The following is a 26,806-nucleotide window of genomic DNA, read 5'->3' as shown; positions in this document are numbered from 1 at the left end:
TTAAATAAATACAGATGAAAAACATTATTCAAGAAAACGTGTTTAAGTGAAAAAACATTGGGAGCATTTATCGAGTGCTACGAACGAAACATGTATATTGCAGTTGTTAGGCTGTATTTTATATACTTGTAGCACGGTAGTTTAATTTAAATAATAATTATTACTTATATAATGATTTTTTAAAAACTTCACCATTTTATTCTAATTGACCAGGAAATAATTGTTGCAAAACAGAAACATAAACATATCTCGTAGTAGTTACAAATTCTATAAATAATGTTCGTATGAAATGCTTTGCCAAGTTGTGCAAAATTATCCAATAACCAGCATAAAAAGTACTAATCCTCATAGGATCAATTTTTCAAACGTAAACGTTTGCAGCTGGGAGTGGTGGATCGCTCCGCTCGCCCTTAACGAATTTATAGTTTATACGCTTTTCAATGTTGTAAAAGAAATGACCATAATAAAGTATTTAGTGTAAGTTAGAAATTGTTATAAATATTTAAGTACTACTGCGATGCAAGATAAATACCCATTTGGGTCCTTCCCTAACTTCATGTTGAAAATCTGAAAACGTATGGTTGTGTCAAATAATCGATTGCAGGATATAGAATCCGTTATTCACTGTGATCGGTAGGATATTTTTTAAAGTGGAATATATTATTATGTTTATGCAATTTTTCCGCGATGGCGCGTGAGGGCGTGCCGGCGTGATCCCGCCCAACGGCCGCGGCCGCCGCGCCGTCAGTTCGTTACGCGTTGTGGTCCCGTGAGGTTGCGGTCCGGCAATTATTTCCGATCGCTCACCGATCAACTGCCGGAGTCTGGTAAGTGGATATAACTTTTATTCCTATCACTATAAGTATTTGTTACTCTGACGTTTGTGTGTGATCGAATAATAAATGTCAAAAAAAGGTTTTTATAAAAGTTAACTTTCGTTCCAACTTTTTACTGAATCTGATATTTTTTTATGTATACATTAAATATAAAAACCGTGTGTGATTAGTTTTGTTAAGTTATCGATTTCAATTTGTAGATTTTTTGCATTATTTAATAATTAATTCAGATATAGGATAATAGCGTAAAAGTTTAGTAATGTATGAAGCATATGTAGATTTCGTATTGTTTAAAACTTACGATAATTTTCCTCCACTTTTTTAATAAACCATAAACTAAGGTAAAATATTGTAAGACCCAAATTATTTGCAGACTCGACGGCAGTCCAGAGTTACCATGGCTCGAATCCTTGTTACCCTACTAATAAAGTATAGTTAAATGGTAAAAACATCAAATATTAATGCATTGCGAATTCAATTTAGCACCCCATAATTAATAGGCGGATCTTTCTATAGTAATATCGTTGATTAGTTATAGCTTGAAAAAATAAGTTTGCGATGTTTATTGCAAGTTCAAAATGTGTATTAATTAAAAATAACGATTTTTTTGAAGTACAATTAATTAAGTTTACTAAAATGAGACGCACACCTCATATTAAATATTTTATTGACGTCCAATATTTTCTGGTTACTTAAAAAATAATTGTCAGTGTTTTTTACTTAACTTGAGTAGAAATTGAAATTTTCATTTATAAATTTAATATAGTTGAGGTGCTAAGTACTTTCGATGTTAAAATAATATTAAAATGATATCACGGTGACTTAGAGTTGACGATATTTCAACGTAAAAATTACTTTCATGTAAGTTTCTGGATTAGTTTCATAATTATATTGTCTTTTTAATTTTATGAACATTCGACGAAAGTTTCTCAGAATTTTTGAAAATTGTAAGTTTTAAAGTATAGTAAGTAACTATTTAAATTAAAAAGCCTAGTCATAAATATGTTGCAGAACAAATATATTATTTGCGTACTCACAACCGTCGATAATACAAAATAATTGACGTTTCCTGATAAACATTAAAATAATTTTCGACAATAAAGAATTAGTGTTAGAAAACATGTCGGTAATATTATTTAATATTTATTGTTTCTTCAAAAATATTTTAAGTTTTAATACATTTATCATGAACCAAAAATAAGTATAAAGTGGATTATTATATTGCTATTCTATTCACAAAATGTGTACCTAAGTTGTAACACTGAAAGTCGAAAACGAGATTCAATTGAAACGAATGCAAACAACGGGAGGAATAAAAAGAATCTTTTTAAATTTCGGCGTTAAAAATTCAAATATATGGTGCGATTGGTCTTTAAAAAATAGATTTAATTGCATACCTCGGCCTCCGTCACGCGGCTAGCAATGATTCTTATCAGGAAACTTATTGAAAAGGGGGCGAATTCCTATCACGCATAAATCAGCGCCGCTTGTATTTCTTACAACCGCTTTCGATCTTTTTTATTGCCCACTTATTGGCCCGTTACAATCGTAATACGTAATTACTAATCGCTATTAATATCGATGGGTAAGGGGATGTTATTGAATTTAATTACTTCCACAATATTTCATTCACATACGTATGTTCTAAGAAAAATTAATCTGATTTAAATCGAATGACGAACTTTTTAGCTAGGGAACCAAAAGACAAATATGAATCCAACAAAAAATCATTAGGCATTAATAAATTTTATTTCATAACCTGTAATGTTTACTCTTTGAGTATCATAATATGATAACAGATAGTTTTTAATATAACGTAGAAGGCTTACCTACCATTAAACTATGAACATAAATAAATAGACAAGTCTACAAATGAAGAGATTATATTCTCTACGTATATTCGAGTTTTATGAATTCTTATGTCTTTTAATCTCAAATATCACCTCAGTTTGTATGCCCATGAATTATAATACTAGTACATACCTCGTATAACACAATGGTTTGGACAACGATTTCCGTAATAAGAGACAGGAATGAATGTGGAAACGAGTGCAGTTAAGGAATTTACCTTTGGGTAGGGCCATTACGGTTAAAGACATTTATTTCTCTAAAGATTACATTTTAATCACTTACAGAGAAATTTATTTTTTTTACATCATTTTTACTCGCTTAGCGTTATAAGTACGCCTAAGAAATGATAACAAACTAAAATAACAATAAATTGAGGGTAGTTTCTACTTCTCATACATAAAAAGTAAACCAGTGACATTCCAAAGTCGGATTCATTATAAGACTTGTGTCCTAGCTAAAGATGAGCTATTCATTAGATATAAATGATTAACTTTTATTTTTACAATTTCTTTTTTTTTTAAATCACGCATTCGTAAAATTTTCTTTACATCTGCTTAAAGAGCATAAGCTTTACAAAAATAGCTTATCCATTTATCTTTGTATTATTGCACTCGACGCAAACAAACTGGATTTGTTATAATAATGTAATTTTTCATGCATGTTTATCAAATAACTACATATTTTTTTAATATATATATATATATATATATACCTATACAGGTCAATAGTTTCAAACTAAAAAAATACAAATAATGTTTAACTACGAGATGTACGTATGATATGTAATAATGATATCATCATCATCATCATCATCATCAGCCCATATATGTTCCCACTGCTGGGACACAGGCCTCCTATGAGGGTTTAGGCCATAATCCACCACGCTGGCCAAGTGCGGGTTGGTAGATGTCACATGTCGTCGAACTTTTGATTCTTAGACATGCCGGTTTCCTCACGATGTTTACCTTCACCGTTTTAAGCAGTGGTGATGTAATTCACATGTGCAGATAAATTGAAAAATCAATTTATTTCCTGCACGCTCGCCCCGGTCTCGAACCTCGACTTATCGATTTTGAAGTCCGAGGTTCTCACCACTGAGCCATCACTGCTTTTAATAATGATATAATTAATGGATTTTTTTCAATATCAAGAACATTTATTTATTTTATAATTTGCTTTAATCGTCTTCATATTTTATTACATCCATCTTTACTTCTAAAATAATCCATATCATGAATTATGTATTTATATCAGCATTAAGCTTTCTAATATTGTCTATTACAAACAATACTTAGAATAAATGTTTCCAACTAGAATTCACGTTCTAAAATAGACAAACGGAAATGTACGAAGTGTAAGTGCACCAAATGTATCATATCATAAAGTTTACGTTACGCCGTATTTATTGGTTCGGCGATTCTTTTCTCGGTTGTTTGGTTTTGTACGTAACTATGGTAGGAGTTATAATGGGGCGTAATGAAAGCCAACTGCTGCCCTCATTCTAAATGCCTTTGTGATACAAATGTGTTTGTGGAACCTTCACGTAGAAATAATAGTTGCTAGTACCGAGTTATTAGGATGTGATTTGGTACATACAATGTGTATCGATTAGTCACTTCATTTTTGTTAGAACTATAGCTATCTTAAAATAAATTATTTGCTTCAATGTTAAAATATTTATTTTTAATGTTATATCTGAAGGGAAGTTTATATAAATAACATACGACATAACTACATACGACATAATTATATTTTATGTAAAGTTTCTTTGAAATAAAACAAATAAAATTAAGTCGAAGGTTTCCCCTCATATTAAAATATTTAACTTATTTTCTTTTGACTTTGACTGACTTTTTTATTCATCAAACTAAACTTGTATGTAATTTAAGGCCAATGGTTTTCTCGTGGACACATTACCAGAACGGAACAAAATCATATTAAAATGACTCCATCATCAGATTTCTATTGAAAAAAGAAGAATCGATATTCGGTTCAGCCTTTGAAATATCTGAAATAACAAAGATCATTCTGCTTTTTTTTGAAGTAGATTAAAAATTGTGATTAGCTAGTTGTTTGATTTACACATACCACCTTATATAACCGAAGCTTAATCAATAGATTCATATCAATGAATCCAATCAATGTATTATTGCTGAAAGGTGTCATATTACATAGATATGATGCAAGCGTTACGTTTATATAGCAGGACACAAGCGCCTTCACACAGTGTTTGTTTATACAAAGCAAACGTTAAGCTCAAAGGAGGCTGTTTACTTACCGATGGATTACAGAAACGCTACTGACACTATTATACCAATGTCCAGACTAATTGCAGGGACAAACTTCGAGCAGGCCGGTTACATTGATCAACGTCACCGTATTTCGTCGAAACCGCCATCGCCTATATATCTTTGATATATTAGCTTAGTTGGATACAAACACCTGTGTATTTAGTGCGTTGAAACAGACTAAATATTGAGTTTTTAAAATGCGTGTCAACCCGACAAAATAATATTTTAATAATTTCAAAATTAAGTATTTAAAATAAACCACACCAAAAAGAAATTAATGTTTATTTAATTTATTTATACTTCTGTTATGTTTTATAAAGTTGCAAAAACACCTTAGGGCCCTATTATCGCTATTTCAGTTCTAAAAATTATGAGAAAATACATAACTTTTCTCTATCTGAGTATCTACCACAAACAAACATTAATGTTTTCTTAAAAAAATAAACAATCGCTATTCCGGTTCAGTTTCATTCTTTTAGTGGCCGTAAAGTTGACTTCTTGTTTGTTGCTGTGCTTTATACCCTCTTAACGACCACTTTTGGGAAATCGTACGTGAAGCTTCTATATTTCTCATCAACTTTTGAAACTAATCAATTATGGTTTGCCATCTTAAGCAAATACAATCACTTAAACCTAACGTGATTCTGCGTATTTAATTCTCGTCATTCGTCTTTTAAAAATAACATTTCAGTTAGCAACGTGATTTATTAATGCCACACACTATATTTAATAAAATATTTAATACGTGAATTACATCTAATACACAATTTAATTTGTTGCTTTCCCAGTTCCAATTCTCCGGGTATGACACGGTGTTCTGGGTCCCGTGAGTGTGAAACCATTTTATGGACCCCTGGTTTTTAATTTGATAACGGTGTTCGTAAACTAAATAATATAATTAAATAAGTAATGGATTAAATACCATTTATATTAATTCATTACTTATTTTTTTACCGGTATATACCCTTCAACTTATATATAAATAAAATAGTTAATTATCGTTGGTCTTGGAGTTTGATAGATGCAATATCTTATACCTTTAAACGAGCAATTCTTGTACATATATATAAATATATATATATATATATATATATATATATATATATATATATATATATATATATATATATATATATATATATATATATATAATTGGAATCTCGGAATCGGCTCCAACGATTTTCATGAAATTTAGTATACAGGGGGTTTCGGGGGCGATAAATCGATCTAGCTAGGAATTTTTTTAGAAAATGTCATATTCGTGTTTTATTCGTGTTTTTTTTCCTGACATCTACTGGTGAATAATAATACTATTTTGCTTCGTAGATAGCTGGACAACTGAAATAACACATAGGTACTTTTTATACCGATATTCCTACGGGATACGGTTACGCAGCACGCTTACGCGGTTTCAACCGCGGGTCACAGCTAGTTAGGCTTTATCCGCGTTAAATTTAAGTTTTTGGTAGTAAATTACTGTTTAATAGACTCATAGGAAATATTAGAGTAGATTAGCCGTGCAAGAACTAAATAGACATATAAGCAATTTTGTATTTTCAGCATACCTCATTAAAAAAGAGGGGTTCTTAATTCGACTGTGTTTTTTTGAGTTTGTTACCGAACTTTCGACTGGATGAATCGATGTTGATTATATAATTGAATAATATATTGCCGAACGTATGTCATGAAAATACTACTTACTCTAAAATAAAAAAAAAAAATAAAAATAAAATAAAAAATTTAAAAAAATTAAAATTTTCCTGCAATTTTCGGTATTGTGTGAATAAATCCATAATATTAACAAATGCTGAGCGACGACCTGAGGCTTATAGATGGTGCTTTAATTCGATGCATTTTTTTAGAGAATTCACTTACAATGGAGGGATTTCTGCATCACATGGCACCACAGTTTTTGCATCCAGCACTCCAAAGCTTTGGATGCGGAGCCTTTCGACCCATAGGTGGCGCCTTCCACCCACTTTACCCAGGAAAGGCATTTGCAAGGCATCTTGGCGAACAATATGCTCTTGGCCAAAGCGTCGGACAAGCTCTCCGGGTATTTAAATAAATGATTTATTTCTTTATAAAATTGTCCGGAACTTTGTTTTTAAAAAAATAATTTCTGTATTTAATTTAAAAGATATTGGATTAAAAATCGATTCTAATATAGGTCTAGTTTCATAAATAAAATCTTCTGATTAAAGTTTGAGAGAAGTACCTGCTTGCTTTATGTTCAGAGCGTTCGAGACGACAGTAGCACTCCCCCTCTATACCGGCACACGTACACGGTGCGTGATGATACTAGCTCACCCGGCTCAGCTGCATCGGCCTCCCCGCGGCCCTGTAAAGATGACGAACCAACTGTTACCGCTCCCTGTTCTGATTCCCATGATTTATTCTCACGTAAGTGCATTTGTACGCTAAAAATATGGTTTAGTCCGAAAACGACAAGACCTTTTTTTATTTTTTTCTTTGCATACCAGCGGATGGCGAACGAAAATCAGCTTGTGGGGTTTGTGGTGCACGACTGGGGCCGGGCGTGGCGCAAGCCCACTTCTTGCAGGAGCTGCAACATTTGTATAGTCTGACTGCATTGCCGAGAGACGTGTCCGCGCCACCTACGCACTCTCTGCATCACCAAGATGAAGATGCCCGTTGGGAGGTGAGCATCAATTAAGATTTAAAAAGTATTATTGGCGATATTGTTATTTATTTGAATTTTAAACAATGATACTGTTACAGACGTATCAACGAATCCGGGCGAACCGACAACGCCGCTTGAAGCTACGCACGCGCAAACGCCACCACACGGTCGAGAGCATGCTGGGCTACGACCTGGATGACGACCGGCGAGAGGAGCGCCCGCGCGAGAACCGCTCCTATGACGCTGAAGATGAGCCTGTCGATGTGGAGGGTGACTCCCTCGGCTGGCCCGATGCGGCTATCACTATCGATGGTAAGTGATCTCTAAATAAATATAATCTTATCAATGTGGTGTGAAGCAATGTTCTAGGTAAATAAACAGTCAGTCGATAAAGCGGTACGGTAATTAAATTTTATTTTCCTTCACATCTTAATGCATAAAAATTATCATTTACTCTATTTGCAGATAAAGATCAACGAAGTGAGAGCGACAAATTACATTTGAATTATTCCGAAGATCTGGAAATATCCAGCACTAATGATGCTATGCAGTCGCCTGAGCGCGTAAGGTATATTTTGTTGATGTCCTATGTGAATAACATATATCATAAAACCAATAAAATAACTAAACATACACTCCCATACAAAAACTGACCAAAATTGTAGGTCAAAATTCTGAGCTAAAGAAACTAACGTTAAAGCAATATTAAGCTTATTTACATTACTTTTAGGTGAATTCACAAAACACAAACCAAAAGCCTATCCCATTTAAAATTATATAAAATTTTAAATACGAAATTTGATAAGTTTTCAATTTCATTCAAAATTAATGAAATTACGATAATGTATTACTCAGATATTATTTAAATCCACAGCTCAGTTCCTCGCATCGAGACTCCAAAGCCGCTGTCTTTGGAGTGTGCAAAGGCTGAAAATTTGGAGCGTCCAGCCGAAGTGACCACTTCTGACTGGGCTGGAGGCGCCCCGCCGGAGAACTGGCCCGCTCTGACTGAGGCCTACGCCCACACTCGCCATAAACTTGATGGCGAAATGCCCTCTTCCACCGACTCACGCAACTAATTTTATCGACTATGATTTGGGTTCAAAGTGGTGATAGTACGAGTATATCAAATTAAAATTAAATGAATAAATAGGCCAAAGATACTTTCAACGTTTCTGTATAATAAAAAATGTTGAAAAGTTTTGAATTTGCAGCCATTAGACAAATAAGAAATATATGAAAATAAATGAAAAATGAAAAATACTTTAAACTCTCATTCAAGTCTACTGGATAATATCATCACTTTGAATGACAAAGCATATGCAGCAGGAATGTAACTCGCACATTTTCGTTTCTAGATTCCACTTTATGCCTGCAAATTAGTACTTATAGGCTATATCGTGTTTATAATACATAATATTTGTGGGATAAACTTTTAAATCCATTCAGCTTATAATGTGTAAATTGTTTGCGCACTCATTAATTAATATTTTCCATTGCACATCTCAATACATGTCTACTTTTAAGAATCAATAATTACAGTCATGTGCCAAATCTAATAGTATAATATTTATCAATATGCATACTAACCGCTATAGGTATTAAAAGTAAAGTTAATCAATTTTATGAAATTGTAAAATGTTGTGTTCTTTTACGACGTACTTTTATTTTCTATAGATTTAAGGCGTATCAAAAAAGTCTATTAAAATGTAGTTCTATTTAAAAATGAATATGGATTGTGCGTAAGCAACATGTGTAATATGTTAATAATTTACTTACCTACTTAGTTATATTATAATATTTTGTTGTTGGTTTATTTACCTAGCCATATCAATTGTGGGTACCTACTGATTTTATGTTTGTCTTCCTTAGATAATAATTATTGTGTATAATATAAATTATTGGTGTATAGAATTAACATTTTTCTGTATTTACTAAGCAATATTTTCAATATAACTAATTATATTATAGTTAGCCTACGTACCTATCTGTAAACTTATTGTTGATGTTTATCCTTAATCTAGATAGATTACTTATGGTTTATTAAATGTTAAAACTTTATTATATCATATTATTGTCTGTTTACTGTCTCGAGACACAGTGGTATCACACGTGGGGGTACCTAAGGTGGTTAAGGAATTCAAAGCCCTCCCCCCACCTCCTCACCGGATAAGTTAGGATATTAAAATTTAATGTGTACAGTTTATCTCATTTACTCCTTTTTTATTTATTTAAGTACTGTTCCTATGCTCGATTATGAACTCCCACATTTTCTTGCGGGTTACTCAGCTTTTTGTGGTCATAAGGGTTATTTTGTGCACTTCTACCTATCATGACTGAAATTTCAACGACACTTGTTTAAAAAAAATGTGATTTCTAAAAGTTTCAGCAGTAGATCTTACCTACTCTACTGTAGATTTACCTGGCATGTATAAAGTCCCAACAAAATGATTTGTTTTTGAGAATTTTATTATTTTAGAAAAGCCTACTACTACTACTGCTACTATCAGGCAGGTCAGATTCGTAATGGGGTGAAATATGAGAGGTATGTGACATTTTTATTATATTTATACTCAAATTGATACCATATGAACATAGGTACATGGTGCACGCATATACACTACATTTTCCTAATCAAACACCGAACTTCCATGGATTAAAGAGAGATATTAAGGAGAGGGGCTTGTTGCTTGTTTCTCGATAAGACCGTTTTCGTTTATCTATCATTATCTGTCATTTGGTCCCATTTTACAATTAAGAGTGGTAGTAACATTCAACTCATTTGCTACCCATAATAAAGATTCTTAATTTTGTATCGTCATTACGTAAATAAAAGAGCAAATAATAATTATATTCAAAATTCTTTATTGTCGTGGTTTTGACCTCAAGTTTATAATTGAAACATGACACAAATTACTAATTTATCGCTGTAACAATCTTTCGCTTTCTAACATTGTAAAGATAAAAAAATATTTATTGAACTTATTGGAAAATTTAAAAACGTTGATTGAAAAAGTATGTAAAATATACAAATAAAATAATTCTACTGGAAATTAAGCCCAGAACTAACACTAGACTACGTTTCCTTATCAAGCTAAACCTAATTAGAACGTTTTAGAACCTGACCAACTCGATAGCATGGAACAGAGTCCATAGAAAAATCATTATATTGATCACCTTTATACAATTTATGCTGTAAGCTGAAATTTGTAACCCATCAACAGACAATAAGGATCCAACGTCTCTTCTTATCAGTACATTTTCAATCCATAAATATATTTTCTTTTATCCGCAGCAAATAAACATCGTTTTGAACTTCGATGTTATACAAGGGCGCTACAATTACCAAAAAGTTTTCAAGAATAGTAACCTGCACAATATACTCCAATTTGATTGTGACCGCCGTGTGTCGAATGACTGATCAAAATGCCGAATAAACTGTTCTAAAGTAATAAAGCCTGATAACTGTTGTTATAAAGTACTTAAATTTTATAAAACCTTCATTTAGGTATGCAAAATAATGTTATTTTCATATCGTGAACAATGATATTCTACGGGCACGTATAATTTGGCGCAATTTTTTGTAAAACTCGTTTCATTGATGAGATCCGTCTTGATTAAGCTTGTAGCTTGAATGCCGATAGCCATCTTCTGCGTTTGAAGCAGATGCCCTTAACGGCATATCGCCTTCAGTTGAGTTTCGGAAATCTTGGACCACCTAGAAATCAAACAAATAGCAAATAATTTACACTAGCTGTGACCCGCGGTTGAAACCGCGTAAGTCCGTATCCCGTAGGAATATCGGTATAAAAAGTGCCTATGTGTTATTTCAGTTGTCCAGCTATCTACGAAGCAAAATAGTATTATTATTCACCAATAGATGTCAGGAAAAAAAACACGAATAAAACACGAATATGACATTTTCTAAAAAAGATTCCTAGCTAGATCGATTTATCGCCCCCGAAACCCCCTATATACTAAATTTCATATATATATATATATATATATGTATATATATATATATATATATATATATATATATATATATATATATATATATATATATATATATATATATATATATATATATATATATATATATATATATATATATATATATATATATATATATATATATATATATATATATATATGTATATATATATACAAGAATTGCTCGTTTAAAGGTATAAGATTTTAAAGTATTAGGGTCTATGGATAAGGCCTCCGTCTAAAAAAAATATCGTCCCTGACTATATTGACACTCGTAGAGGGTAAGACTCTTTGTACTGGGCATAAAATAACAGTAATAAAGGCATTCCTCACCTTGCGAATATGTTCCTCTCGGGCTGCCAATTGTCGAGACAAGTCTTCTTTGCGCCTCTCGAGTTCTGGGTCATAATTTTCGTTCAGACACTTCTCCACTTGCTCGTACTCGCGATACAAGCTGGCGTACTCCGCCAGACTCTGCTTGGCCTCTTGACAGCCGCCCTGCCCCTTCGATGTAGCGTTGTCGAAGTCATCCCGGTTCATTGTCAGACTGCTTGATCAAGAAATTTCTTTTTGATAACACGTTTTGGAACTTGTCTATGGCTAGCACAGGAATATCTGTATCTATGGTATATGTACACTCTATGAACATGTCTAATTTGAACTTGTCGATATGTAATGTTGCGTTGCCTTATACCTTGGTATTAAAATTTTCTACAGCATTAAGATCCCCCCACTATGCGACGTCCGAAAAGGGGAACCCTACAATTCTAAAGTCGGCTGTATTACTAGAGTTTAGTTAGATTTTCTAAGATTGCAAAGTTAAAGGAACTAAGATACAACTGTATACTCGACCCATAAAATCTATTTAAATAAAACTCACTTATACATCGACGTGTAGAAATAGTGCGGTCGGCTAATCGCGCGCAAGAACTTGGGCACCATGCCGTCCCCCTCCCGGTACATGCTGAGCAGGCGGTTGTACGACATGTACTTGTAAGACGGCAGCCGCAACAGACGACGACCGACCTTGATGGCATTTATCTCGCGGTTGTCTAGAGACGGTTGCTGGGTGCAAATGATTAAATACTACTATTAATAATCGCAATAAATCAATTCAATCAATTTAAAAATGATTTTGAAAGTAAGTTCGTAAATTGGCTGGTTGTAAACTTGAAAAATTTTAAGTTACGTTTTTTCTTGCTTTCTATTATTTTGAATAACTAGTCTATTAAGCGACTTTAATTGGTGATAATCAAAATAAAAAAATATATATTTCTTGAATTCAAAATAAAAACGATGCTATCGGATACTATTCATATAAAAGAAACTCGTATTAGCCTACAGCACTATAGATCAACATTTCTTGCTTTATTTGCAACTACAGAATGAATTTTGCTTCGTTTTATCTCCGCATGAATCAGAGTAAAATTGTTAAATATTTGAAAACAAATATTGCCTAACAGAGCGGAGCCGGGCGGAGCAGAAAACGAAATAATTAAAAATAAAATGTCCTTGGAAAAATTAAATATTACGTATGAAATATATTATAGCAACCGTGCGACACAGCTTCGACCATGGTACATATATATACATATCCAACAGGAATGTGAAATCAATCTAGTAGTTCCACAGATTAGTGGAATCAAATAAACAAACTCAGCTTTATATTATTAGTAGCTATAGAAAAAAATACCAACCACAGTAGCACTTTTTGTCCCGTACGTAGGTATATGTCCTAAACCTGTATAGACAGAAACAACAGGATCAAAATAATTAATTATAATTTTGGTAGTTTGAACTGCAATTCGTAATATGTAAGGTACTTACCCATGTGATGCGCAATCGTCAAAGGTATTCCAGATAGAGGCTGTTGTATTTTTAAGCCATTCAAAACCTACAAGAAAAAACACGATTTTTCTTTGTATAGATAACAAAATAGCCAAACTAGCAAGAAGCACACTACATGATTATTTGTCAGTTGCTGCATTAATCAAGGGATACAGTTACTTACTGCAATATTTAGGGAAATTTCTGTATACTTAGGTGACTTAGCATCGCATAGCATTACCATCAAATTTAATAATGAAATGATTTATTATTCTACAATCTACCATTCGCAATAACTTAATTAACGTAGATTAAATTAGAGGATAAATTCAACAATTAAACAAAATAAACATAAACCAAAAAAAAAATCATGTGGAAATTTTGTTAAGCAACATTCATAAAAACAATGAATAATGAACGCTCTTCATTCGTAGCGTATTTTTGTCTCATATGTACCTAATCAGGCCAATATATTTAATAATTTACCTGCTGGATATTGACACCAATGTTATGCGAAGGCGCAGTACTCTTGCTCACTATGAAGGGGATGTTGGTGCGGTTGGCGTTGCCATAGTAACAGCGCATGCCCGCTTGCTTCATTTGCGATGCCACTGTTGGTAATTCGTAATGGCGGCTGCGGTACTTGACACGACGCGGATGACGATGCTCCTAAAAAACATTGTACAAGTCTTATAGATGAGCAAATAGATAAATGAAGAAGTTTTTGTTGAATATCACTTAAAACTTATTAAATGCGGGCCTTCACGACGTCAACTCGAATGTGACCACTGTTAAATTTCGTCAAGTTCTTTAATATGTGCTTGCAGCTTTCTTATTATTCTTTATTTTACAAATAAATAAACATTAATAACATAAACAAACCTTTTGCTTTTTTACAGTTTCTATCGGCGTCGCCGTTGCGTCACTGTGTGGAACTGTACCATCATCAACGTAGATTTGTGAATCTCGAACTGGATTAAAAAAATTTATCCCATAAACAACAATACTTGCAAAAATTCTTAATACTTGTAAAAAGTCTCGTAATACAGTTCTTCTACTGAAAAATGTTATAAGATCCATGTAATACCAAGTTTGTTATTAAGTTATTCAGTCCCCACTTAAGGGACGTTCTATCTTAAGTTGTTTCGTAAAAAAAACTAACCTAATAACAAAGTACAGAGACCATATCAATATCTATTGAAATTATTTTACGTTTGAAATAAATAAATTAACTCGGTCCTCGCATGAGGACACAATGTGAATACAAGTACTACCTACATGTATTATATAAATATACATCATTTAGTGCATTTGTAAAGACAATTTATTGATTTAAAACAAAGAGAGATGTACAATATTTTTAAACGATTCAAGCTATAAAACCATCAAATTAGTAGCAGTAACTGAAATTAATAATTTAAGTAGTTTGAGGATACAGTAGTTACAATAGTATCGAGTTTGAGGATATTTTGTATTGACGTAATAATGTAGGTATATTGTGTGATACTTATCATGTTCCATTACTTAATAATCCTTAACGTTTTTACCTTTTTTAGATTTTGAATCAGGAGACGAAATCCTTTGATACGCTTGGCGTTGCCCAGAATCCGCAGAAGGACTGCCACGACTCTTATTAAATAGCTCAACTACGGGTCTTTCTTCAGCTTGCGTTACTCCTGTGCCTGTATTGGCGGAAATAATCGTAATTACACGATAAAAAAGATAAAGGGTTGCCCTTATTCTGAAATAAGTGTATAGTGTTACCAGTGCTTTGCAGTTCTTTTAAATTTTGCTGTTTATATTTTCCATGTCCTCTATTAACTTCTTGCGAGTGGTCTGTCACACCGTACATCCAGTGTGGAGTTGCTAAAGAAAACCAGATTATGTTGTTGCGAATTATCTATATAAACATAAAGAAGAAAATATTAAGCGAAATACCTTCCTTGATATAAGCTTCCTTTGGTACGTGGCGCCGGCGATTGCCAAATTGCTTCGATTGAGATTTTCCATCATGCTGCTTTTTATTTACCGCGACTGACCTAGCAAGAAATTAACTGATAAATAATTTGGGTCCACTTATAAAATATATGAACTTTTATTAACATAGGTACAACATATATTTACCCTAGATAAAAATCATTATATTGGTTATTGACATCGTTATCCGAGTAGTCACCTACTACATCGTCATCCCCGCAAGCAACTTCATGAGGCTCAGCTTTTAGGTTCGTTGAAGAATCATGACCATACATAGCTTAAATATAAAAATCGTGTTTAGTAATGATAACAATTATTATCAGACCCTTAACAATTTCGACTGTGCCCCATGATCTTTACATATTATGAGTTATGACGAATGTTTTATATAAAAATTGTGTCGTTGTACATGCTTTTATATTATGATACCAACTTCTGTATGAATTTAGATATTAAAAAAATTCTTACCGTCTCCTTCTGGATGTCCGCGACGGTCACGTGGTTTAGGCGACTTCCGAGCAGCATTACTTTGTTTATTCTATATATAAGGACATAGTTAATCATTGAAAAATTGGATTTTACAAACAAAATTGTTTATTTTCTACATACCGGCTGCCAAAACATCTGATTGTATCCTCGGACCTGACCTACCATTTGGTGTTGTTCTAACATGGCTGGATCCAAATAGCCCCGGGTTGGATTTGCAGGCACCTCGAGTCGCCTGAGTCTAGCAGCTTGCTGTGACACCTCTGTAACCATCAAAGCTAGAATCTTTTTCAAATTATTTTCTTCTTCCTAGATTATGTATAAGTAAAATAACTAGTGTTTTCGTATGCCTAAATTTCCATTTTATTTTTAATTTGTATTGGGATGTTCTACAATTAGTTACCTACTAGTTTATGTCACAACATGCTTACTTTTTTTAGGTTGAGTCCTTACGCTTATAAATGGAATATTTTCGACAGGCATAGCCTGTTCTGCAAAATGAGTCATGCTGAAACAAAACGAAATATTTTTTGATAAGGAAAATAACCCACTTACACATTTTTACATAAGATAATAAATGATTTCGAAAATAATCCTGATTACCTTCTTTTTTTAAGTTTTCGCCTACGCTTGAGGCCCTTTACTAAATCAATTTTTTCCTGCAATTCATCACATCTCGCTTCCGCCAAAGCGAATTGGTCATCGACTTCAGGGATAGATGCTATAAAAAATTGAGCTCATTTCTAAGGTAAGTTACTTTTAATTATATCCTAAAATAGTTCGAGTGACTTTAGCTATATTAGATAGGTATTTTGTATTTTAATGAAAAGAAATAAAGGTACATTCTAGGTACATTATAATTCATGATGTATTCTTATTAGGTATTATGCAAATCATTTGAGATTTTACAAGAATTTTATATATGGTACACAAAACAAAAAATATGAAATGACAAATAGTAGCGGAAAACATTCAATCAATCGTAACATTTCTATTGTATTTACTTCATCAATACAGAACACTGCTAAGCTTCTGGTTCTTGTTTGAAGATATATATCCATATTGGTAATAGTATGCATATTTCAAGCAGAAAATTTAATAAGAAATTATTTAGTATTATAATAGTTGAAAATCAGACATAATGAAAATTAGCGATCTCTGAATACCTACAACTACCTAGTAAGATATTTAAATAGCCCAAATTGAAAGTAATTGATTGCTAATGCCACAGGTTTATACAATGTATGAACAACACACCCCTTAAATCCAATTTTCTCTCGGATCGTGTCCCATCTAAAGGGCCTCCAGCGATACTACTAGAACTTCTATGACGCTTATCTGTAAGAATCATAATGTCTGTACCATGTAATATTTATTTCGAATTAATGTACCTAAATCTACGGGAATCTCGTAATTCCAATTTTAGGATCAATAAAAATTAAAACTTTGTAAAAGGGCAATCAATTCACCTTTAGTTATCTTTAAACCGTCGCCCATTTTAACTTGAAATTTTCATCCCACACGACTTAAGCGCTTTCTTAACAATTTGAAAAGAAAGTGTGATTTAATAATTAAATATAAAAGGGTTTTTTATAGTAAAAGCACTAAAAAATCATTACGTCAAAGTTGTCAAAATACTATCAGTTTAATAACAAAAAAACATCAATTTATCAAAATCTATTAGCTATGCCAACTGGCAGCTTTCGACATTGTATAAAATAAATTCACGTCCACGCTTACAAAGCCGCGATAGAGACAATAGCAGGTATTATGTTAATTATCTTTTTTTAAATGCAATGTCGCCAAAAGGCATTTGTTATTACCTTATTACCCCTACTCAGGCATGCGATTTTGACCACTTTGGTCCAGTAACAGTTAACTCGTGTGCGTAGAGCCAAGTAGAAATAGGCCGACCTAACTCAGTTGGCTAAGGGTCAAACCTTTCCTTGTCGTATCACTCTTGATCGTGGTCATCATGAGGTATCAGGGGCAGATGCAACTCGCTTCACAATATTCCGCCATCTTTCCCTGTTCCCCGTCATCCGGCTGCATTCGTTCAGCGCACCGCTAACAGCAGCCTTAATCTGATCCGTCCACCCCATGGGTGAACGTCCGCGAGGTCTAGGAGGGTCAAACCAGATGGCACCAATTTTTTTCGAAAAAAATAAAAGTTAAGTGACAGGCGATACATTGTATGGAGTTTGTGCAATGTCGCGATGCATCCCAGGCCTAGCGGGATCTAATGATATTTTCAAGGAGCTGTACGAAATTTTCAGGTGGTCGGCTATTTCTCTAAGTCACTCTTCTAAATTCCGCGTGTGAATGTGTGATATACGTTAGTCTTCCCACACTCTTAATATATTTTAAGACGAATAAAATATGTCACTTTACAAACACACACAACACTGAGCCATTCAGACTTCTGTATCCAAAGGGCAAAACGAGACACTTTAACGACTAATGTATAAGATGTACAGTTAAAGAAATTTATTTCTCTAAAGATTACCTTTAAATCACTTACAGAGAAATACAATTATTTACATCATGTTAACTCGCTTAGCGTTATAAGTACGCCTAACAAAAGAAACAAACTAAAATAATAACAAATTGAGGTAGTTCCTACTTTTCATAAATAAAAAGCAACCCAGCAACATTCTAAAGACAGATTTATTCTAAGACTTGTATAGTTAAAGATAAGCTATTCATTCGATATAAATGATGAACTTATTTATCACACTAATATTATAATTGTGAAAATTTGTTGGTTTGGATATTTGTCCGTTAATCACACTGAAACTACTGAACGGATTTTTATGCAATTTGGTATACAGACAGGGGTATAATATTTGATGTATTCATTTAAATGTACAAGTGAACGCTAAGTACAACTTAAAATTTGTGATATGAACATTTAATTTAATTTTTAATTTGTAACATTCGATCGCCTTATAAATAAGAATTTGATTGAGAATAAAAATAGTTTCCTCAAAAATCGCGAGAAGTTAACTAAGTAAAAACCACATGAAAGCAAACAAATTTCTTTGTGGTGACTCTATCGTTTAATATCATATAACCGTGTTTCCTGAAGGGAAATCAAATAAAACATGTGTTTAATTCTTACATTTATTAATACAATATACACCTATTTCTAGTTACTGACACAAAAAATACATTAAATAATAGAGATATTATTGAATAATAATACAATGTCAATTTCGCAGATTATAATTAGATAAAACAAATTTTAAAACAATTAAATAATACTTCAAGAATCCAATGTCATTTTAATTAATCACCTGAGTAAATATAGTAATTGCTTTTTCTGCTCTACAGGTGCTTAAATTTATGAAACGTGTATTATTGATACAAAAAAGAAAGCAGAATTTCAAAGCGACATATCATTATTATTTTTTTATTATATTTTGTGGGTGGGTTAATTATTGAGACAAAATTGTGATCAAAATTCCGGCTTAAAAACACAACTTCTTTGAAATGATAATAATTTTATATATAAAGGAAAATCTATATATATATATAAAAGGAAGTCACGTTAGTTACACTACTTATAACTCAGGAACGGTTGAACGGTTTTAATTATTTTTGGTTTTTTTAGTTTTTTTTTTTACTTGTATTAGAAAAATAACTGTACAATAAAATCGTCTACCCGGGCAGAGCCGGGAGGGAGGCAGCTGATGATCAACAAAATAATACCAGAGTATGGGACACATCGCGCAAGCTATTGCACATACAATCAGAATATGATGGATAGAATTCACTATTAGTAACATCACGTTCATTAATGACGTTCTAATCTTGGATAGACATCTCGTTGTGGGAAGCAAGACTATATTTTATGTATATCAACCATACTATGCATGCGCCTACACAAATGTCATTATATTTAAAATACATAAACAACGATACACTGAATATTTCATACTATTTGTTATGTGAATCTATTATTTGGATGCATATTTTAAAAACTACCAACACCCATCACTTTCGTCACTAGAAATTGTATCTTGCAAAACATACAAGGATTGAAAGCAAATTCATTGACAAGATTTCGCAGTGAAGAGGTATTGGCAGAGTGCCATGAGCTATGGCGATGTTTGAATGACAACCTGTGCGTTAGCGTTATGTGGCAGTGTTACATACCCAGCGTACAAACTAAACCCAAATATCATATTTGATGCTGATGCTTCATAAAGAAAACATCGAGGCACTTGTAACCCTTACTATATCGTACAAAATGCAAAGACATTACATGGAATGAAATAATTTAATTCAGTCAAAACATTTGCAGTATAATTGTGATAAAAATGCGAACATATTCTTATTTTACATCCTAATAATAAACTCTGTATAGCAAATCTCACACTGACTGTGATAAGCTTGTGATAGTGTTATACAAACTTACTATAAACTCAAGTTATCGATAATTGTATCGAAGTACCGATCTCTTAATAAGATAAGCATATTATTCAATAATCGTAACATGCCAAATAATGATAATATAAACTTTTTATAATTATTAGAGAGAGACTGTGCAATGCTTATTAATAATTTTCAGTTTCAATTTGATCAAGTCCCAGTATCAAAAAACATCCTTTAAGTATGGATGAAAACAAAAATGCTCATCCTTTATGAAACTAACGATATAATCGACAATACTACTTTCACATACTCAGTCTCTCTTAGACAAACACTGTAGATACGTTATATAATAACTTTGACACAAAATAAATAAGAAATATCATTACAAGTCATAATATATTAAAAGCAAATATCCATTTTAGTACATGTTAAATGTCAATCCATCTTAAAGTTAAACCATCCAATCTTAAACAGGTTACCGCCGATGAAAATGGCTCTTATACAAATTACTTAACATTATCAATTATTAATTTATATAAACGACAAATGACATGGTATAAAATCGTCTCGATATTTGACTCGATATTAGGTAATTGGAAAACTTTCAAAGGGCCGATAGGGTGCAGCGCATGGCCCGAATGATGACAACTGTAATACTCATTGCTTCATTTATGGCATAATATTTGTTAATCATGGGATTATAAAAAATAAGATGAATATTACAGTGATGGATGCGCTCGTCCGCCGGTCGAGAAGCGACTGAGGCTAGGAGGTGGGTCATGCAGACATTACAGCAAAACGCATTTCCTCCTCTTCACGGGCTCCGGAGGCTCGAGAGCCGCCAAAATTGCTTCGTCGAACACATTCTTCAGCCCTTTCTGGAATTCAATGACGATACAATTACTAATCATTCCAATCCCATGATATCACTTGTATAATCTTAAAAAATTTTGGATGTACTGCTATTTATACTTATGTGATAATTTCATTTATAAATTGAAATCAAAATTTATCAAACTATTGTCAACAAATAACTTACAACCTACATCCCTTAGTTGATGTTAAGGGATTCGAAAATATTTAAGCTTTAAAAATTAGTTTAAAGCATGACGAAGGAGTTAGTGTCATATGAAAAAAAAAATTCATTCTCAGTGGTGGATTAAGGCACGATACATACAAATGATTTTTTTTTTTTCGGTTGTTATTCTGTAGGTAAAGGTATTATTGTGGTAGTCGAGCACGCTTCGGCACGAATTGGGCCAGCTCGCACCGGGGAAGTACCACACCCCCACAGAAGACCGGCGTGAAATAGCATACTGCTGTGTTTCGTTCGGTGAGTGGGGGAGGCACATATCTCTTCCCATTCCTTTCCTTCATTCCTCTAATCAATCCTTTCCTAATCCCTTTCCAATTTGAAGTCGGCAATCCATTTGGAGGCGTAAGGTCTGCAAACGATGTTACGCCTCCCAAATGTTCATGGGCGGTGGTAGCGCTTACCACCAGGCGACCCACCTGCTCCACTGCCGAGGGTGACATAAAGAATAGGTAAAAGCTGACATAGGTCTGTTAACAAAATAACTATTTGCTAATATCAGCTCAGAAGTGATATTTCTTAATTATAAACTTAAAAACCCATTGCTGTACCTTGTGCAGTGATATTCATTTAATTTCATTAATTATGAAGTATATTTTAAGTATAGTGGACATTTCATGTATGTACACAGTTATAATATTGCAAGTTGTAATAAATTAAATTCCATTTATATGCTTATTTTTTACATACATTCTAAAATACTTGACTCTGATTAATGTTACATTGCCCTTGCCTTCTTTTACTTTTAAAATTGTCCACTATTTAAATTTACATAATTTCCGCCTATCATAGGTGTCTAAAATGCCATACTCAGTGTTACTACTTAATAAATTGATGGTTTTAGTTTGTTACTAATCTATCTTGCAGTCTAATTTATATTGAGATAAACATAAATAACTGTAAATTTCTATGTTGTTCAAAAGTTTTAATGAATTAACAATAAAATATCTTAGGGAACATGAAGCATTGATTTCAGATGATACAATCTAGACTCTAGAATATACTGATCATTGTAGTTTTATCATTCATATATTTTTATTATTAATTATTATGGTTCATAAGGTGTTAAAAAAAAGACCATATTATTTATGAATGGGTTTCAATTATTATTGCACCAGCCTCCTCGGCACAGGGGTACTCATAGTAAAATCTGTGTCCGTGTGTCATAACCTACTTGCCCATAGAGAAAAGCAATCAGTGAAACAGATGTATATCATCTGCTCCATACCCCACATGGGGACACGGCAACTTCAGTTATTAAATATTATGGCCAAAATACTTTATAATACATAAGATCATTTGTAGGAAGACCCAAAATTTCTTGTAAGGGAAACCGTAATGAAACAAATGTGGAATTAAGCATAAGTGACACATGGAGGAAATCAAACCAAAACCATTCAAGAAATCTTCTGTGTCATTTTTGGTTTTAATCAAATTATAAACTAGCTTAGTTCGACAAAACAAGAAATTAATACTACAAAAGTGTAATGTTTTTATCAGGTTTTGCATAGTGTTTAAAGTGTACCTGAGTTAAAGCTGAGCACTCAACGTATTTGACAGCTTTCAGTTCCTTAGCAAGCTTCTCGCCTTGCTCCAGAGATACTGGCTTCTGTTTGATCTTGGCCAACTTTTCCATGGTGCCAGGATCATCTCTTAAATCTATTTGTGTACCCACCAAGAGGAAGGGAGTCTTTTGCTGATGATGAGTTATTTCTGGGACCCACTGGAATATTAACAATTAGTCAATTTAATTCTGCCAACATCATGTAATACAATAATTTTATACATCTCAATTGTATTTGGATGGATTTCATTGAAATGTATTAAAAGGTTACATTGCAATAAATTTAAATCTTTAGAAATAATAAATTGGTTTAACATAGTATAACATACCTTTTCCTTAACATTTTCAAAGGAACTGGGACTCACAACACTGAAGCAAACAAGGAAAACATCGGTTTGTGGATAACTTAGTGGTCTCAGCCTGTCATAATCTTCCTGACCTGAAAATATGTTAAAAATAAACATTTATTTTTTTCTTCTTTATAAAAGATTAGCATACACTCCTTCCATTTCAACACAACGCTTACCCGCAGTATCAAAGAGACCTAGGGTGTAAGGTTCTCCCCCAATCATGACAGTTACCGCATAGTTGTCGAAGACAGTAGGTACATACTCCGATGGAAACTTGTTTGTGGTGTAGCTTATGAGAAGGCAGGTCTTACCGACCGCACCATCACCCACAACAACACACTTAATGGTTTGCATTTTTGGTTATATTTCTTTTGATACACTTATTGGAAGTTCCTTTCACTGTATTGGAAATATTGACTTATATTTCTGCTCATAGCACCGCAACAGGAAGTGATTATCTAAAACAAACATTGTTGTATAAAATAACTTGATACTTATATATTAACATTCATACAATTGTTACACATACAAATTACATAAAAATTAGAATATACAGAAAATAAAAGTTGCTAGCAATATTGCAAAATGAAGAATATGCCTATATGAATGACTTATTAACTTATTAATTATATTAAAATTTATTGTTCACTAAAAATAGATTACATTAGGATAACTATATTTTATAAGTACAATTACTATCTTAGTTTCCAAGTTTTCTTAAAGCTTAATATAAAAACAATCCAAATATCTGTGCAACTAATAAAAAAAAAATGCAATGCATAACAAAATATCGCTTTAGCAATAGATGTATCGCAAATATAAATATCTATTTTAGATAAATAAAATAATTATGACCTTCTAATGATTCACTGATAACTAATCATACCATTACTCAAATAGTTAAATGAAAATCAGTCAGACAAAGGCTAAGTATTGATGAGAAATGATCAAATTCCATAACTTCTTAATTATGTATATGCTGCTTGTTTATTATTACAGTTTATTAATGATAAATTGGTGTTATAGGAAATTGAAAACATGTTTATACAATGTTTTTTAAAACGAACGAATTCATTCAAACACAGAGAATTGCCCAGTAATGAAGATGCATCATTATCTAGGATTAAAGTACAAATGTACTTATTTCAAAGCATGTTAACAATATTGAAGTCAATACTAGCACAAATAGGAATGCTCATTAGCAAGTGATAAGCATTGTCATATGTATACTTTTTAAACAGTTTAGAAAATAAAACTGAATTGCTTAAAAACTTTAAATATAAACATACTGTTTGGGTAAGAGTAAAATACATGAAATATTTTTGATTGTCTTTTTTATTGTATTTTCTCTTCAGTTTTTCTAGAAATAATCTTCTAAGAAATAAGTTTAGTTCTTTTTGTGTCATTGACTATGTTTAATAATATAGCTTTGAAATTTTAAGAAATATGATATTGTTATGTGTATAAATAAAAAAAAAGTGAAGTCCCATGTCCCCTAGTGGGGTATGGGGCAGATGATGTACATCTGTTTCACTGATCGATTTTTCTTTAGGGACAAGTAGGTGATCAGCCTTCTGTGTCCTGCCAGACCAAGACTTTTTTTTTGTGCGTCCCCAACGGAAATTGAACCCAGGACCCCTTGGTTCTACGCTCAGGCGTTAACCACTGTACCAAGGAGGCGGTCGATGTGTATAAATATGTGTATGTTATTCACAAAAATACATTTATCTCAGATCATCTAATAAAACTGTGGGGTAAATATCTCTAATAACCGCCTAATGAACTTTATTATCTGTCTCCACTAATAATACTCATTTAGATGTTGTGTATTTTTATATATTGTGTTCGTCTCTTTTTGTTTTAGGTATATCTGCAATTTGATTGACATCAATAAATAAGAGAATTTTTTTAAATGTGTCTCTTCCCAATGTGACACTGGCAAAAGTGCAAAAACATAAATACCATTCAACAAAAAATTTAATTGGTAAATATCTCTCCTAGAAAAAAGACTTAATGCTCCAAACAATTCTGTTACTATTCCAAGTAAAATAAACATTTTTCAGAACTTGGCTTGTATTGACATCATTTTCATAATCTTGCTACATTCATGGCAATTTGCTCTGTCTTCTTTTTAATCTGATGTATTTATTTAATCAATTAAATATATATGAAATCTTACATTAAAAATACATATGTCCATAGGGGAAATGCATAGGTGTAATTTTCACAACTGCTGAATAAATTGAGATATGATTTAATTTTCATAAATGCAGTGATATTGGTAATTTATAGACTGATGCTTAATGATATGATATGAGCCCCACCACAGCAAAAATAGGTGTGACTATTTAACCTACATTACCAAAATGGCCTTGGGAACGTAATGAATAATTAAACTAAACGACATTTAAATTCTCATATCAGACCAAATTCAAATGGAAAGCATGATCTTTTAAATAAAAAAGCATCAAAAACGGAATGAAAGTTGTGAGAACACAAAAAAAAGTTGAATTGATGACTTCGTCTCATTTTGAAGAAGTTTGGAAATATAAAAAATACGTGATTAAAATATATGGAGATATTTTTATTTTATGTACACTACAATTCATTTTTTTTTCAATTGCTTACCATATGGGTGTAAAGAATAAATAATTTGTACTAAAACACACTTCTAGATAATAGTGAGGTAAAATATTAAAATAATTTCCTTTGTCTATATATAAATAGAAACAATATATAAGATTAATATTATAAAAGGACAATATAATGGTAAAACCAATAATTCTAAAAACAATAATAAATATACAAGTAAATGAACATTCCTTTTGAGTCTAGGACACTCGCATAGCAATCATTCCTATTTATAATGTAAATACCTTTCAATACATGTTTAGAAGAGGACATTGACCTCAACATTCGGAAATCACACAAATGAAATAAGACACATACCAAGAAAGAATTAAATAAATTTTGATTTTCGACAAAGCGTACGTGCTGATATAGATGACTAGCCAACTACAATCGCCATGCCTTATTACTGAATAATAAGTAATCCCTATGCCAAGAAAACCCATTTTATTTAACGCTGCAATTAGGACATATGCATCAATTTCTACTTTTTTTTACTCATTCAAATATCCAACATATTTTTTTGATTATTTCATGCTATTTTTTACTGCAATCTAAAAATTTAAAAACATTTTTACATAATCACGTCACAATATAAATGACGTCCATTTTGTGCAGTGTCGGATCACCATGTATGTTAAATCGAATAATAATCAAGTAAATATGATCGGCAAGCAATTTTCACTTACCTTCTTAAGACACTAATCCAAAAATAAACCGAAAATGTAACTCGCAAACTTGTAAAATTGCAAAAAATTTATAAAATACAGAAGCAACGGGTAGCTAAAGTCTCTGACGGTGACGCCATTGATTAGACCACAGATATTAGAAACCAACACGGGGGTTTTGGTATAGATTATATTGTAAATACATATCAACAAAGATCGAA

General features: G+C 32.4%; 3 protein-coding genes across 4 annotated transcripts; 1 reads left to right on the top strand and 2 right to left on the bottom strand.

Moving 5' to 3' along the window:
* The first annotated feature begins 773 nt into the window (after positions 1-773).
* Positions 774-9,028, top strand: LOC119835651 (protein Teyrha-meyrha). 2 transcript variants are annotated; one of them, XM_038360606.1, is made up of 7 exons: positions 774-827; positions 6,841-7,034; positions 7,216-7,381; positions 7,462-7,640; positions 7,721-7,934; positions 8,088-8,190; positions 8,497-9,028. In XM_038360606.1, exons 2-7 carry the CDS (start codon positions 6,855-6,857, stop codon positions 8,699-8,701), a joined length of 1,047 nt encoding a protein of 348 aa, XP_038216534.1. In that variant the 5' UTR covers positions 774-827; positions 6,841-6,854; the 3' UTR covers positions 8,702-9,028. The 2 variants fall into 2 exon arrangements, with proteins under 2 accessions (XP_038216534.1, XP_038216535.1); XM_038360607.1 differs by lacking the exon at positions 774-827 and adding an exon at positions 1,226-1,278.
* A 1,455-nt stretch (positions 9,029-10,483) lies between these two features.
* Positions 10,484-17,402, bottom strand: LOC119835698. Its single transcript, XM_038360675.1, has 16 exons — positions 17,375-17,402; positions 17,163-17,243; positions 16,509-16,626; positions 16,337-16,413; positions 16,020-16,168; positions 15,888-15,957; positions 15,567-15,696; positions 15,348-15,481; positions 14,990-15,124; positions 14,325-14,413; positions 13,929-14,111; positions 13,443-13,509; positions 13,313-13,356; positions 12,496-12,680; positions 11,949-12,165; positions 10,484-11,340 (listed from the first exon to the last, which is right to left on the bottom strand). Exons 1-16 carry the CDS (start codon positions 17,400-17,402, stop codon positions 11,218-11,220), a joined length of 1,830 nt encoding a protein of 609 aa, XP_038216603.1. The 3' UTR covers positions 10,484-11,217.
* Positions 17,403-19,509: 2,107 nt separating this feature from the next.
* Positions 19,510-26,760, bottom strand: LOC119835426 (cdc42 homolog). Its single transcript, XM_038360219.1, has 5 exons — positions 26,607-26,760; positions 23,466-23,747; positions 23,269-23,378; positions 22,901-23,098; positions 19,510-21,160 (listed from the first exon to the last, which is right to left on the bottom strand). The coding sequence occupies exons 2-5, from the start codon at positions 23,641-23,643 to the stop codon at positions 21,071-21,073; spliced, it is 576 nt and encodes a 191-aa protein (XP_038216147.1). The 5' UTR covers positions 23,644-23,747; positions 26,607-26,760; the 3' UTR covers positions 19,510-21,070.
* Between the last annotated feature and the right edge of the window lie 46 nt (positions 26,761-26,806).

Source organism: Zerene cesonia, chromosome Z, assembly GCF_012273895.1.
Source record: "Zerene cesonia ecotype Mississippi chromosome Z, Zerene_cesonia_1.1, whole genome shotgun sequence".
NCBI classification, from domain to species: Eukaryota; Metazoa; Arthropoda; class Insecta; order Lepidoptera; family Pieridae; genus Zerene; species Zerene cesonia.
This window is presented reverse-complemented; position numbering and strand designations above follow the sequence as displayed.